The following is a 17386-nucleotide window of genomic DNA, read 5'->3' on the forward strand; positions in this document are numbered from 1 at the left end:
TTATTTTGGAAAATTGTTATGGTGTCCTCTGCCCACTGTTGTCCATTATAATTCTCTCTTGATTAGGATTTAGATGGTAATCTCCTTGACTCCTGGGAAGGGGTAAGAGTGCAATGCCTTTGGTGCTTAAGTGATGGGAAGACTGTTTTGGCATCAGACACACACCAGCGAATTCGGGGCTACAACTTTGAAGACCTTACAGATAGGAACATGTAACTATTGTTTGTTTGTTTTTTTAAGTAACAGATAATGTTAAACATTTTTTTAAATGCTTTTGAACAAATGGTTAAATGGCATCTAATTGCCTTTGAATCAAATTAATTTTTCCCGGTCAAGTATAAAGATCATGTTAATTACAGACTACATTGTGCTGTTTTTACAAAAAATGTGAGGGGTTTTACACTTTTTGGAAATTTTAAGTATATTCTAATCTTTACCACTCTGACTAGCATTTTTTCTGTACGTTCCTATTACAGAGTACAAGAAGATCATCCTATTATGTCTTTTACTATATCAAAAAATGGCCGATTAGCTTTGTTAAATGTAGCAACTCAGGTAAGTTTATAGCAATTTTCCAAGATGTTTTCAAATGGAATTCTAAATGTGATTTTTTTATTTATATGTAAGTGAATAGAAATAGTTCTGTTAAACATTAAATTGCTGTATCTATGATACCTAAAATAACATTGAATTTTATCAAAAGATAACTATTTGACTTGTTTGTAACAAAGAGAAAATGAAAATAACTAAGAAAAAAAGAATATTGTTACTTTTAGGTAAAATAAACTCCTATTCTTTCTTTTGCTTATAGGGAGTTCATTTATGGGACTTACAAGACAGAGTTTTAGTGAGAAAGTATCAAGGTGTTACACAAGGATTTTACACAATTCACTCATGTTTTGGAGGCCATAATGAAGACTTCATCGCTAGTGGCAGTGAAGGTAATAGTAGTTGAATATGTAATTGTAATTAAATGTTATTTTTAATGTACTTAGATTAAAGATCCATAATTATTCAGAATATGTGTAGATTAGAGAAAATGTAGTAGAAGTAGATGGAGAGTCATCCTCAGAGCCAGGGAGGCCCTGGGTTCAAGGCAGGCTTCTGATATACCCTGACTTTCTGACCCCTGGGACATCACTTAGCCTCTCAGTGCTCTGACCAGTGGCTCCAAGACTGACTTAAGTTAGAAAAGGTTCTGACCTATATTGGTAAGAGGGAGCTTCCTGCTCAGATGTTCTTTTTGCCCATGAAATCACAGATCTGATTCCTATCCATTGTTTTTACGTATAGGGGATTATTAGTCACTCATAGCACATGTCACTCAAAGACTTAAAAACTCTGCTGATGCTAAATTCCTAGCATATAATCTTGGCTGTGTGTGTTAAGTAGGAGGAGGGGAGGTGGGGTTCTTGGGTCCATGCATCAGATTTTGTTTAATCATTGTTTTTTCATAGTTCTAAGAGTCAGGGCATTTCATTAAATTGATGCTTCTTTAGAAGTAGGTTGAGGTCTAAAAATTCATTGTTAATCATGCTGTACTTGGGTGAGCTCAATTGAACTCAGATATAATTTTCAAAAGTCATCTATTAAAGGTCATATCAGTCATAGCAGCTCATCTCTTTTTATGTTTAAGTCAGTAATAATCTAGATAATATAATTTTTCTTCACTTAGCATTTTAGGCGAGCTGGTGATAATTATGCCTCCACTTTTTTGATTAGGTTTTCTCCTTTGCCAGTTGGAAGAGTTTTGGTCACTTTGTGTTCAGTGTTTCAACTATAGTACCAGGATGCTGTACATGAAGTCAAGATACACATAAATCAAGCATTTATTGAGCACCAGACAGTAATAAATGTCAGTGCTAAGTGTTCTGCTGAGTGCTTGTGATACAAGACAAAAATGTGCTCCAAGAGTTTATTTTTTAATCAGAGTTAGAAGCAACCTGTGGCTATATGGGTAACTGTATAAATATAAGTTAATTTCTGGGGGAGGCACTAGTAGCTGGAAGGATCAGGAGAGGGTTTATGAAGGAGATGGCACTTGAGCTCCTATTTGAAAGAAAATAGAGATTCTGATATTTGGAGGCAAGGAGGTAGCTCTCTCCAGGCAGGGAGAACCTGTCCAGAAGCACAGAGCAGGGAAGGTAAAATGTTGTATCTGGGGAACAGCAAATAGCTCATTTGGGTTGAAAGGTAGAGGTGTTAGTATTTGAGCCTGTAAGCAATAGGAAGCCACTGGAGATTCCTGAGCAGGTAACTGACATTGTCAGATCTATACCTTAATTATGTCACTTTAATATCCATATGAAGGATGGATGAGAAAGGGCCCCAGTTGGGAGGCTAACATCTTAGTCTAGCAAACTCTGCCAGCTACCTCACTTTGAGTGGCCAAGCTAAGAACGGTTTTCACCCATTTAAGATTTATTGTATTTTTAAATGCTCTTTTGTCCTTCAGGCTATAGTTTGCCAACGGTGAACTAATCAGCATTTCTTAAACTGTGGGGTCATGACCCATGGGGTGAGGGAAATTTGGCAACAGTAAAAGTTTTCTGAATGCACAACCACCAAAAAAATAATTAAAAATCAAATGCAAAACGAATCTGAGATGTTTCTGGCAGCACTCTCCATCTTGGGTTCTGAGCACACAGCATGAGCACTTAACACTACACATGCCTTCAGACCATATAATGCCCAATTAAGGCTGTGGAAATGTGAAAAAGGGGAGTGTAAAAAGTTTAAGACAACCTGGTCTAGATGAGAAGGAAGGAAGGCAGGCCAGGCCAGCAGCATGAAAGTGGCTGTGAGGGCAGGAGGAGAGGAGTTAAGGATGAATCTCCCAGAGTATACCCAAGGCGACAATGAATGTGGGGTCTTCACTAATCTGAAAGGAGGACCAGATTTAGGGGAAGATAAACGTGTTTGAGATACTGGTAAAACTCCTTTCCTGCCCTTACCAGTCACCTCACCTTCCTGTATCTGAATTTCATCTATAAAATAGGTATAACATCTCAAATACTTAAATAAGGATCAAAAGTGAAGGTGTATTAAGCACATCAGCCATTCTTAGATGCTATGCTAAACTTTTATTTTATAATGGTATGTTATTACTGCATTTGTTATATAGCAAAGATAACTATGATGACAAGAAAATCTGAGGATGAGTTAAAATGTAAAATGGATTCAATAAATTTCCCAAGCTGATAGAAGTATAAAACGAACTACAAAAGGCAAATTAAGGTAACCACCAAAATCTTATATAAATTGAATTTTAAAGACTCAGCCAAATATAAAACAAGTATCTTCCCCTTGTTTTTTACTCACTTGTTACCAGCTAAAACATTAATTATTGCAGCTGATTTAAATTTGCAGCCCTCAGGTTAATAGGATGCTGCTGGAAAACTAAATTGTTTATAGACAAATTGGGGTGAATTATATTTACTGAACAACTTTTAAAGCAATGTTCTTGTCATAATTTAAAAAAGAAAGTCTTGTAGAACAGAATGGGTCAGGGTATCACAGATACTATCATATTTTATTTTAGAGCCAGAAGGAAATGTAGAAATTATGTGATCTGATGCCATTCATTTTATACATAAAAGTCGGATCCAGAGAGATAAAGCAGCTTACCCAGGTCATACAACTAATCTGATATTGGCAGATTTGGAACTAAAATTCATGTCATATTTGTTGCCTTATTATCCTGGCTTCATTAAAATGTTTTTCATTAAGGTGTATGCATGGGACAGAGATGAAATTGGATATGATAGCTTTAGATTTTAATATAAGGTGAAGTCCAACAATTCATTCTTTCAACAAATATTTAAGGCTTATTTTGTGCTAGAAACCATCACCTGAATTTATCTAGTAGAAAAGATAAAACACAAATAACTATAATGCAAATTTAGTGAAAATATAATGAAAATATAGTGAAAATGGTACAGAAGGGAGAGAGACCTTCAAAGTAGAGGAATCAAGGAAAGGCTTCATGGAAAATATGTATCTGCTCTGGATCTGGAAGAATGTGTAACACAAGATTTGGGGAAAACATAAGTATTTTCCAAGAAGAAAGGATGGTCTGAGCAAAGGTAACAGTAGCGGTGAAAATGGAGATCTTCAGGGAGTAGACCGTAGCCCTCTTTTGCTTGAGCATAGGGAAAGATAGGTTGGGACCAAGTTTGGGCTTTGACAGCCAGTCAGAGTTGAAACTTTATTTCATGAGTAATGGAGAAGCACTAAGTATTTTTGTTTTAAGCGCTGAGAGGATCAAGTTATGCTCTGTGAAAATTAATCTGACTTAACAAAACATATAAAAGCCTAGAGACAGAGAGACTAATAAGGAAGTTTTTACAAGATTTTGAGTTCCAAGTTCTTCTCTCCCTCCTGCTTCCTGCTCCCCAAGACGGCACGCAGTCTGCTATAGGTCACACCTGTGCAGTCATGGAAACATCTTTCCACATCAGTCGTGTTGTGAAATAAGCAACAGAACGATAAGGAAAAGCAAAAAACCAAAGCAAGATGAAAATAACATGCTTCAAACTGCATTCAGACACAGTCAGTTCTTTCTCTGGAGATGGACACCATTTTCATCAGGAGTCTTAGAATTGTCTTAGATCATTATATTGTTAAGAGCTAAGTCTGTCAAAGTTGGTCATCATACAATATTGCCATTACTGTGTACAATGTGTTCTGCTCACTTCACTCAGCATCAGTTCATGCAAATCTTCCCTGGTTTTTCGAAATCCATCTGTCCATCATCTCTTAATAGCATGGTAGTATTCCATTACGTTCACATACCACAACTTGTTCAGCCATTCCCCAGTTCATGGACATTTCCTCAATTTCCAGTTCTTTGCCCAAGTGCAAATATCCAGCAAATAGTTAAAATCCTAGCTTGAGAGACAAGTTGTAGTTAGAGGTTTAGATTTAAGAGTCTTCTGAATAAAGGAGACAGTCAAAGCCAGGAGAGTGGACCACCATGAGAAACAAAAGAGACATTCCAGTAAAAGGACTTGGAAAGTATAGTATGGGGGGTAGGAGGGCATGCTAAGGAAAAAGAGCTTTTCAAGAATAAAAGAAGGATATGGTCAGTTCACTTCTACAAATAACTAAGTAACAACTGTGTGCAAAGCACTATACTAGACACTGCACACGTCCTCAGACAGTTTAAAAAGTGTCCATTAAGAAGTGTCCATTAGGTATGGCAATTAGGCCTTAGCTATCTAGTACAGATCAAAGACAATTCTAAAAGACTCATGATGTCCATCTCCAGAGAAAGAACTGACTGACTGTCTGAATGCAGTTTGAAGCATATTATTTTCACCTTGTTTTGGTTTTTTGCTTTTCCTTATTGTTCTGTTTCTTATTTCACTACACGACTGATGTGGAAATACGTTTCCATGACTGCACAGGTGTGACCTATAGCAGACTGCGTGCCGTCTTGGGAAGCAGGAAGGAGGGGTGGGGGGAGAAGAACTTGGAACTCAAAGTCTTACAGAAATGAATGTTGAAAACTATCTTTACATGTAATTGGAGAGTGTGATTTCAGTAAAGTGGAAGGGTAAAATGAATCCAGATTGTAAGAGGTGGAGGAACAAATAAATTAATGGAGAGGAAATAGAGATGATATTTGAGAGAAGAGATAAGATAGGTCTGGTTAGCAGGGTTTATTTGAGGGGACAGTAGAATAGCTGGGGGGACCTGAACATGTTTGCAGACAGAAGAGACAAGACCAACAAAGAACAGGAAATGGAAAATGCAAGAAGAGAAGGGGAAATTTACCTCTTGGAGGAGGTAGTAAGGTAGGAGGGAATCAAAGATTCACATGGGACAGGTTAGTTTTTGAAATGGAGAGAGAAGAGAAGACAGGAGCTCAAATCTGAGCACTTTTCATCTTTTTTTTTATAAGTATCTGTCATTTTATTTCTGTAGTTTTCTTTTGGTTTAGCAAATTCCCTCTACCAGTGCTGATGGTCAGCTAGTCCACAACTTCATCGTCTTGCCTTAGGTTCAGAGGTATACAATAGCTTTCAAAAGCCACTTGGAACCTTTTTATCTCTTTCCTTCTGTGATTTCACTGCTTCTTCATTCATTGTTCTGCTCAGTCATATTTTCTGTTGAATCATTCTTGTCCTACTACACAGTTTCTGTATCGTTTCCTCCTTGTATATGAAACATCTTTCCAAATTTCTTCCCTACTCTCTGAAACTCATCTCCTTGTCTAACACTATTAGGCACACACCTTATTAATTTGTAGGGCCAGATCATTAATATACCTCTCTGCTCTATAATTAGAAAACAAAATTCCCTCTGGCCCTCTTTTCCAGTTTTAGAAAATGGCATTATAATTGTTAACTTTCTTTATCCAGCCTTAGATTCTAAATTTGTAGACATATGTTGTCTATGGTTTACTTAGAAGCAATCGGATTTCAGTGTGCAGGATGGATCAAAGAGAATAGAATTTGCTGGAAAAGAACATACCACATTAAAACAAACAAAAATGTAGAAGGAAAAACAATCTAAGGAAAAGTGAAGAAGTTTAGAGAAACTTGTATCTTACTGTGGAAAGCAGTGGGGTGACAGAAGAAGGCAGAGGTTGAGAGGAGTGGTACTTTGGTTGCAGTATGATATTTGACTTTGATAGCACATGAGCTGTCAAAATAAACAAAACCATTTTTGCAAATAGCTCGTTTATTTTGGGAGATATGAATTGAATATAGAATTACTCAGATTTTTTTTCTATAACTTGCAGCTAAATGCAAAACAATGGAGCCTTTTAAGATCATTCAAAATATTTATCTACATATGTCTATTTTTAAGTACTAGACTGTATTCTGACACTACCAGACAGTTTATAGTAAATCAAACCCCCTGAGTTCGCATGAATACTCCAAACTGCATAACTCTAACAGGAGAGCTTCCTTTTTCAGTTGATTGGGTGGTCAGATAGTAAAGAGTATTGCTTAGCTCAAATTCTCCCAAGAAATTGTTTTCTCTTTTAAAAGTTATGTCTGATAAGTGGAAAGAAAGCCTTATCATGCAAACACAGTGTGGATTTAGGAAAAGATATCCTGTTCTTACACTTGGATGAACATATTAACAAATTAAATATGAAATAACCAGGGGAGTCAAAAGTGTATAGTGAATGGGTCCACTCCAAATTTGTTATCTAATTTCAACTGGTCCCTTATTGCAGGAAGGCAGTCAATCTTTCCTGCTTCCCTAATTGATGCTTTTATTATGCTACCTCAGCAGTTTTCAAGGTTTGCAGACCCCTGAGGGTCCCTGAGACCCTTTAAGGGGGGTCTATTAGGCCAAAACTATTTTCATAATAAAACTAAGATATTATTTGCCTGTTTGAGTATTTCTACCCTTTTCCAACTTAGAATCTTTGAGAGGTCAAATTTTTTTTTATATCCTTCCAAATAACATTGGAACAGATCAAATGCAGAAGCAGGTATGAAAATCTGTCTTCTGTTATGCTAATGCAACGTTAAAAAAATTTACCAGAATATGTAAAACAATGCCACTCTTTCTCACCAAGGTATTTTTTCATAAAGTACATGTTAAACTATAATGAGTTCATTGTTATTTTATATTTATTGATATTTTAATGATTTTGATTTCTAATATGTAAATATTGGCGGATATGACCCATATAAACAAATGTCTTTTGGGGGCCTTAAAAGTGTAAAAGGATTTTGAGATCAGAATTGGAGAACCCACAACCAACAGTGCCTGTTTGCAACCAACAGTGCCTGTTTGCAGTCTTTTCCTCTTTACTCAAACCTCTTGTACCACTTTTCCTACCCCTCTTTTTGTCTTTGCAGAGGACAGACCTCACCTCATACTTAACGACAGAGGCTATTTGCTGTTGCTTTGAGCTGCCTCTTTTTCTAATATCTCAAGACGTTTGGACATCATCATCATCACATATACCCACCCCACCCCCATGCCATTCTTTCTTCCTTTGATCCAGTCTCTAATGAAGTAGCTATTTCTCCTTACCCAGAGCCGACCCATCTTGTGTTTTTATTCCCATCTCTTCCAGCAACTAGACCTTTATAACCTACACCATCACAACCATCCCTCCTACTAATTTTCAATTCCCACCTACCTATTGGCTCTATCTTACCATTGTTCTCTACAAAGATTCCAAGAAAACTTTATTTGACTTAACTATTTGTTCAAGCCGTCATTTTATCTTTCCTTTCACAACCAAAACAAATGGGAAAACCCATTTTTGCACACTGCTTTGCATTTCTTCCCTAATTTCTGATCCCTTTGTATCTTAGTTTCTAACTTCATCATTTAACTCAAACTGTTCTCTCCAAGGTTATCACTGATATTGACATATCTAATGGTCTTTATCAATCTTAAAATTTCCTGACCTTTTTGCAGAATCTGACACAATCGACAACCCCTCCTCTTGGGTGTATTCTTCCTCCTCATTTTCCTAACACTGCCCTCTCTTTGTTCTCCTGCCACCCATCCAGTCCCATTTGACTGAGTCCAAGTTTTACAGAACAAATCCTTTTATTAAAAGGATTATGTGAAGTTTGGATTCAGTCAGAGGGCTGCACTTGAGGGCATATGGGTCCTTGGGGCCACAGGTTCCCCACCCCCTGCCCTGGACTCTTTTCTCTCTACTTTCTGATGATTTCATCAGCCCCTTTGGACACAGGTTTCAACTGTTTCTTTTCCAGATAACTATGAAGCAGGTCTTTCCAGAGCTCCAGGCATGCACCTTCCAACTTTCTATCCACTTGAATGTGCCATGGGCATTGCAAAATCAATATATTGAAATCAGTACTCCTCTCCCTAACTTTGCTAATTCTGTTGAATGCTCTACCATCATTCCAGTCACTCCAGTTTGCAATTAATTGAGTCATCCTTACCTCTCCCCTCTTCCCTATCCTCTGTATATCACTTGAGGTGCCCATCCTTGTTGATCTACCACCAAACATCTCATATCTATATCCATCCCCTTCTTTATACTCACATGACTGCCATCCTCATTCTGGCCCTTACCATCTCTCATTGGGACTATTATAATAGCCACCTAATTGATCTCCTGACTTTCAGTCCCATGCTTCTATTCATACCTCACATAGCAGACAAAGTGATATTCCTAAAGCTCCAATCTAACATTTGATCATTAACGTCTCCTAGCTTCCTACTGCCTCTAGGGTTAAATACTCATTCCTCTTTAGCATTTTAAGCTCTTCACAATCTGGCTTCATCTGTCGCATACTTAATGAACATTATGCTCCTTCATTCACTCTATGTTCCAGACAAACTGACTTAAATATTCCCTAGACACCGCATCCCATATCCCATCTTTTGTATAGACTGCATCCCTAGGAGACATTTTCTCCCTATTCTTAGGATCCCTGTCTTCCCTCAGCACTTTATCCTCTTTACCAAAGTTGCTAGTGCCTTCTCCAAAATGATTTTTACTTACTTTGTATTTACTTATCCCTTCACACTACTTTGCCTGCAATAGAATTTAAAATTTAAGTTCTTTGATGGCACCAGTTTGTTTATGTTTGTTTCTGTTCACAGGGCCTGTCTAGGCACTTCATAAATGCTTATAAATTTGGAAGTGCTGTACAAATGTAAATTATCACCACTCAGTTTTCATAAAAATACATTGTTCCATTGCTGAAATGTGCTATCTACATATGAGTCATAACTATAAAATAATGTGACTACCCAGTAATTGATACATAGTAGATGCTTGATGTTTATTGATTATTGGACTGACTGGATAGTTGACAAATATACTGAACTCTTAAATGCAGATAAATGTGTCTCCTTCATAGTGCTTACCTTGAGAGGTTACATACTCTAGTAGTAATGCCATTGCTCAAAATATTTTGCAAATGCCTTTCAGATTCCTTTCAGAGCATTATCTTAAATTAGTGAGCAGTCAGCTCGTAAACATATGGAAGCAAAAACCCCTCCTCATGTTGGATTACCAAGCCCCACAGCTAAAAAGCGTTTGATTCTCCCCTGCCTTCAGCAGTAACAAAGCTTCCATGCTTTGAAGATGCACTAGATTTTAAGTGAATTTTTTTTATCACTAAGTCAGTAAAATGAGTAATCAAAGTAGGTGTTAATATTTTAAATAAAAAATTAGGTGCAGCTGTAATTTAGTAGGATGGATTTTTCTTGCATGACTTAGGAACTTGAGAAGATGATATGGAATCAAAACATCTGGATTCAAATTCTGGCTTTTTCACCTTATTGGGTGGGAATAATAATCTATTGCCAGTCTCCCCATCATGGTTATAAGGGGACACATTGAATGGTTTGCATCATGCTGTATAAATGAGTTGACATTGGGTTTTTTTGTGCTGTAGTCTTGAGTCTGGAGCTCTTATTTAGTACTTTAGAAATCACTTTACAGTAATTAAACTGTAGTAAAAAAAAAAAAAAAAGTAAGTTTTTTTTCTTCCCTCCTCAGGGAGGGGGTTGATAAAATTGTGGGGGAAATGTTAATAGTAGATGTATGTTTTGAGAAAGCAGTAAGTGGGGGGAAGTAGTTAACTTGTAAAAGTGAATTTCTTTATATGAATTGGAATGAAAGAAGAGATAAACTGTGAAGTAAGACAGCACTTTGAACTGGATGTATCTACAAAGGAGACTTACACTGAAAGGTGACTGAGAAAGACAGCGTTCAGTTGGGTGTATGTTTTAAAATGAGTCATTACTTCATGATCACAAGTCACAAATATATACTATGGGAACAGGTTAGTGACAAATAATTATATACATACATAGACAAAACTAATTTATCTTTGATCTGCTGAGGTTCAAAGACCTTATCATTTATTATCTTAATATTAGCATCATAATAGGGTGGATAAAAATCTTCAGATTGTTATGGGTATGGTCCCTCCACAAAAGTCTTCTTCTGTTGCCTCCTTTTGGTATAGAGGGGAACTCAAGTTCTCAAAGTAGGAACTCATATATTCTATCAAGCTGTAGGGGCCCAACAACTGTATATCCACCTGGAGGTAAAGTTTTAGGCCGTAGCAGTTCTCAGCAACTATGTTCTGAATCAGGGACACAGCAATAAAGTCACAGATTCTTAAAGTATTATTTGTTTGATCATATCACCTTTATAAGGAAAGATGATGAAAATTGAATAAAGAAAGATGATGGTGTTGAATATTTGCTTATGAGAGTCTTTCATAAACTCTTCATTTATTGTCAAACTATATTATTAGTCACTGGCTGTATATATTATTGTTAGGCCTACAGGATAATTTGAAAATGTTAAATGGTAGTAGTTAATGCTAATTTCTGTTTATTTTCTTTTTTCTCTGAATTGCTATTTTATTCAGATCATAAAGTATACATCTGGCACAAACGTAGTGAGCTGCCAATTGCAGAGCTAACAGGACACACACGCACAGTTAACTGTGTGAGCTGGAACCCACAGATTCCATCCATGATGGCCAGTGCTTCAGATGATGGCACTGTTAGAATATGGGGACCAGCACCTTTTGTAGACAACCAGGATATTGAAGGTAACACCATTTGCAACGTTCTTAGGTTTTTGTCTTCAGCGAAAGCTGGATTGTACATATTGGTTACAATAATCATTGATACTTTTGAAGTATATGTATATGGCATGTGTCTTGGGGGGAGAAATTTGTCCTTTAATTACTCTACACTGGTCTTGCATAGAGATGCTTTTAAACACTGTTGTCACTTAATTTCATGTTTACAACCTTATTATGGTTCTTATGGGTAAAACTAGAAAGAACTCCCTCAACCTTATCTAATTATATTCTAAATTCTGCTATATTAGAAAGTCTTATTTTTGCCATGGATGCTACCTAATTTTATTTATTCACAGACATTTATTAAATACCCACCAAGTGTAAGGCACTGTACTAATTACTGAAGGACACAAAAAAGTTAGATTGTCCAAGTTTACATAATGACTTTACTAAAACTAAATGCTCTCTAACCAGTATACAAAATGGAAAAGTCCATCTTAGACTTTCTACTGATCTTTTCTGTAGATTTTTTTTTCTTAGTACCTCTTACATATTAGTTGCATGCTAATCATATGTGACCTAAAAATGAAGCCAGGGTGGTATCTTAATGAATGAGGTTTGGTCTTCCAAGGTACAATATAAAGGAAAGACAGAACACTACAAGAGAGAAAGCAGCATGAGTTGCATCAGTGAAAAGGAATACATTAAGAAGGGGGGAGTTGAGAAAGATGGTGAGACCAAGAGGGTCCCAGATGGAATAAGGTGCTCCAGACTGGTAAAGCCTGGTGGGCTTTCATAGGGTTCTTGTCTGAGTCAAGCAGGATCAAGAATGAACGGGATGAAGAAGAGTCTGAACCTGGTATGCCACCCAAGGTTTAGGGACTGTTGCTGAGTGAAACCGTGGGGGAGTACCTGAAGAATCAGCAGCTAGTTGATACTCACATTCTCCAGTTGTAAAAGGGTTTTTGGCTATGACAGGTCTTCAGCCATGTGACTTGGGATTTGAGCTTTACTAGGGCTTCTTCATTTAACTGGAAATTCTTAAAGATGAAACTTTTGGCTTTAGAGCACAGATGAAGAATCATTAAGAGAATGATGAGTTAAATTTTAATGTGAAAACTCTGAGCCTGTGGAATGTGGTGATAACAGGGAAGTTTCACTTAGGTGATTTAGGGGCAGTTTCAATATGGTTGCTAGCTATAAATGTGTATTTTTTAGATTGTTTGGAAGGAACTAAATTGATCTTGGTTATTACAAAAGCATTTTCATCTAGTTTTATCTTTGGCTCTTATGCAAAAAATGACTCAAGGCAGGGAGAATAGTACTGGTTTGTCATTTTAACCTTTGTCTACTAAGAATCTTAGTTAACAGCTTCACATCTGCAGATTATCATGGGACATTCTTTCTTTAACTTCTAGAAAATTGTACATATGAAAGGGCAGGCTCATTTTGCCATCGGTTATCCCATTACCAATTCTGAAACCTCTAGGGTGGGTAGGCGGTGATATGCAGTTTTCTAACAATTGTCTTAGTTCTTTGGGAGCTCTTTCTTCAAAGAAGTTCATGTGGGTGATAGGAGAATAGATCTTTAAGTTACTTGTTTTAGAAGTACCACTGAGGGTATAACCACACAGCAAGTTATCTGATGGGATTTATCCACGTAGTCACAAAGGAAAGATTCAATAAATTTGCCTCAAATCATACAGTTGGAAGAGACTTGGGGTCATTATAGTTTGCCCCCTCTTCACATAATACATTTCATCTATGTCACTAACAAGTAGTTATCTACCAACTGATTAAGACCTTCAGCAATGGATTTAGGACCCAAATTACCTTTTCATCTTTCAGGGGAAGAAAACAAAGGGGGGTGGGGTTTAGAGAGGTTCTAAGAATCCAAACTAGGATGGCTGAGGAAGGTCTTAATGGATCTTGAAAGATCCTCTGGAAAAAAAATTGAAAGAAGTTGCTGACTACATTTGACTGAGTTTTTATTGAGTCATCTACAGGACAGAAAGATCTCCTGGTGGCTAGCACACACACTCACACTTTAGCTGGGAATTGAGGCTGAAATAGGTATAGTGGTGACTGAAAAACTCAAGGAGAATTCAGGAGTCTGTGCTTTAGTTTTTATTTTTATTTAATTATTTGCACTATCACGGTGATAAAATACAAAAGAAGATGAGTAGGGAGAACAAAGTGAACTTCAGTAGTTTCCAGTAAAATTGTGCCCAAAATGCCCATGATGAAATTGCTAGGTGATGTACTAGAATTTATCAAGACCTGTATGTAGGATTAGCCTTAATTAAACTGATTATGTCAAAACTACACTTTTCTAGTAAAGAAATAGCCAAGGAGAGATCCATGATCTCAGATAAAAAAGATTTTTCAAGTCCTAGTTCTATGCCTTCTAGCAATACAGGTATATCATTGTGTGTGGGAGTTTTTAATAGCTATTTGAAATACATTTATGAACTTTTAAAGCAAAAAAAAATCTAGCAACTTAAAGAGAAGTGATGGTTAAGGATCTCTATTTGTCCCTTGAGTGAAATATGGTGGTATGTTGATTTAAATCTTATTTAAATTGTGAAAAAAAGGTAATTGTTTAGCAGACAGTATTCAAATCCCCTTCTTATACCCTGCCATTTAAATATCTCTCTTAGTATACTCTCTCTCCGTATTGTGTCTGTATGGTCGACAAAAGTAAAACTTGGGATAGCAGCGATATAAGTAACTGTTAGTTATTATGGGAACAAATGATTTCTCTCTGGATTTCAGCCAGTGTATAATGGCAAGTGAATCTAAAATTTTTTTGCCCTGAAATGAATTTTGCCAAAAATTATAACATTATTTTATTAGTGATACTGTAATTTGTGGTAACATGCTATTTTTAAATTTCTAACCAACAACTTTTTTCTTTTTCTCCTCCACATATACACATTTCATCTTGTCTTCATTCAGAGGAATGCAGTAGCATGGATAGTTGATGGCGAATTTGGAGCAGACGACTTCTGTTTAACTTAAAATTAGTCGTATTTTAAATGGCTTGGGATTTGGTGCAAACAAACATGATTGATAGCTGGACAGACATGCTCGTCATGAAAAAAAAAGAACCATTTCTGAAGCCCGATCGGGGCCAAACATTTACCACCTTGCTTCATAGTAACCAGTTGAGATGAAGCACGTCGTTAGAACGTTGTTGGACACCGTGTTGAATTACCCCCCATCGGTTGTGAAGAACTGTGCTACATTCAGGCTACCCATTGAACTCAGTATATATATTTTTTTTCCTTCCTGCCTTTTTGTCTGGCGGGCTACCATTCTTGTTGCTCTTCTGTGTAATGAAGTTTAAATGCTTGTTTGGAAAACTTTATTTAACAGTTTAGAAGGCTTGATAGAAAGAGTGCTTTAGTCTGAAGAGTATACGTTGGATAGGAAAGTTATTTCCTTCTCTTGTTTCTCTAAATCTCTCCGCCTTATTTAGCTTGAGATCTTTGCAGCTTGGTTCATGGATTCTAGCCTTGCCCGTTGCGCAGTATATACTGATCCAGATGATAAACCAGTGAACTATGTCAAAAGCACTCTCAATATCACATTTGACAAAAAGTTTTGTACTTTTCACATAGCTCGTTGCCCCGTAAAGGGTTAACAGCACAATTTTTTTTAAATAAATTAAGAAGTATTTATAGGATTAAAGTGACTTCATTTGTATACATTTGGAACTTAAACCAGCTTAAAAACAGTGTCATCTATGACATAGATATGCAGTATAACTGATGATCTTCTGGAGTACCATACAAGACATGGTCAGAAACAGTGCTCAGAAGGACTTTACACAGGCAATTAAGAGTAAAATTTTTGAGGTCTTTTGTTTTTGTTCTTACAGCCATTACTCATCTTAAAAATGCTGAATAAAAAATAACTTCTATATGCACAGCCAACATGATACAATATAACAAAGGTCAACTTAGGATTTCTCAAAAGCTTATCCAAGTTTTTCATGAAATTGGAAATCAAAAGATCAAAAAAAGAATAGAAATCTAGAGAAATGCTACGATCTTGGCTATGCTTTTTAAATCTCAAAAGTAATTTAAGAAGAGGACCATATCCAGATTATAATACATATTGAGTTTATAAACACATTCATTTTTCCCTACATTACAAACTTTTCCTTAATGTTTTGATCTATAGGGATGCATAGATATAAAGAATACCCCTTTTAAGTTGAAGTTAAAAATATTGCCATACTGGACCTCATTCTAAACTGGTGCTGTGGATAGATTTCTTTTTTCTGGTTTTTGTTTTTAAATATAAGGAATGGTTTCCTTTGTAAAAAACAGAAAAACAAAAAACAAAAAAGCACTTTTATTTTGAATATTTTACACTTCTGAAAATAAGCCAAGAGCCTGATGTTCATGTTGTGCTTTTTACCCCATCACAGTTGAATATGGCACACTTGGTCTCCTTGAAATTCCCTTCCTTTTCAGGTAAAAGACAAGATTGATAGGTAGACCACAGCTTTTGGCTAGGGGAAAAGGTATCAGGATGAACCCAGAGTGAAAGATCATGATCAGTAGAAGTCTTGAACTGGAGTTGCAGTTTTCCCTATAGGACCAGTCTACTGTGGATAGACTTCTCCAGAATCCACATGGGGAAAGAAAAGGCATGGGTGGCTTGGATATCACAGATTCTTCCATTATTTGGGGGGAGGGGGAAAAACTGGGTTGGTGGGAGGAATAATATGAGGGTGGGGGAGGAGAGAGAAACACAAATTGGCCTTAAAATAACAAATTCTCCCCAAAGCTTGCAGTAAGAGAGAAATTAATAGATCGTGGTCAACAGATTATTTATCAAATTGGTATATAATCTTAAGAGATTTTCATAGTGTCTTTACTCTCCATTTTGCAGAGATCGCCACTTAGAGAATCAAAGAATTCCTGTCTGTTTTGATACTTCTGAGTTAGAATAAGAACTATATGTTACAGCTTATCTGGTACTTCATTTTTCTTAACTAAAATCACTTTTTACTTTAAGCTTGAATAAAAGTCTATTGGTAACTGTATATAACTAAGTGGCAACTTCTCTTTACCTCAGTACAGTTCAGACCATTCATATTTTAAATGATTTGTGTGTACCCTGAAGCCATTAATACACCCTAGTCTCTGCAGTAACATCTCCAGTAAATCATGAGCTGTAGAAATTCCACAGCTGTTTACAAGTTTGGTTACAAGAGTGCTGTGGGTACATTTGTAACACTGAAATTCATACCCATTCAAGAGGCAATCTGGATGGAACAAAAAATCCCTCTCTGACCAGCCCCTCTACATAATTTGTGAATTTTCAAAGTGCACTTTTAAAGTACAGTCCAGTAAGAATGCTTCAAAAGCAGAGGAGATAGAGGCCCATTTTACAGGAAAATAAGCTCCTTCAAGTGGAGCAACACAACTAACTATGCAAAGGTTTCTATAGCAGCTAGGCGAGTTCCTTTTCCAAGTGTATTGTCTTACTGACAGTTTCCTGTACTCTCTGGTACTTTGCTGTGCCAATTTACTGTTTAACATCTGTTTCTTACATATACCAGTTAGTGACTGATAGAAAGATCAAATCTGTATGAGGAAGCAATCTAGAATTTTATGGTACTTAAACCCTGCTGGCAGAATAATCAATAAGTCCACAGACAGTAATTGCTAACTTCTGGTAACTGCTGTAGAATTTATAAGATAAAGAAGAAAAGCAACTTTAAATTTCTAGCAAGCCAACCACAAGATATTAGAAAATGTGTGAAATGAAAAGTACCAATACTTTTTGCACGTATGAAAATGGAGATTTTGACTCTGACAAACAATCAGGTTAGTAGCAGGTTAATTTCCATGTGCTTA

The 17386-nt window shown here is 36.5% G+C and overlaps 1 protein-coding gene across 2 annotated transcripts in view; it reads left to right on the forward strand.

Annotated features, from left to right (window-relative positions):
* Positions 1-15203, forward strand: part of WDR26 (WD repeat domain 26) — a 43763-nt gene extending 28560 nt beyond the window's left edge. For both annotated transcript variants that reach the window (XM_072647724.1, XM_072647725.1), the window contains exons 10-14: positions 67-212; positions 477-555; positions 812-941; positions 11349-11534; positions 14469-15203. In XM_072647724.1, coding sequence (XP_072503825.1) covers positions 67-212; positions 477-555; positions 812-941; positions 11349-11534; positions 14469-14494 — 567 coding nt within the window. In that variant the 3' untranslated portion in view covers positions 14495-15203. The remainder of the gene's footprint in view (positions 1-66; positions 213-476; positions 556-811; positions 942-11348; positions 11535-14468) is intronic.
* The last annotated feature ends 2183 nt before the right edge of the window (positions 15204-17386 follow it).

Source organism: Notamacropus eugenii, chromosome 2 (assembly GCF_028372415.1).
Source record: "Notamacropus eugenii isolate mMacEug1 chromosome 2, mMacEug1.pri_v2, whole genome shotgun sequence".
Lineage (NCBI taxonomy): Eukaryota > Metazoa > Chordata > Mammalia > Diprotodontia > Macropodidae > Notamacropus > Notamacropus eugenii.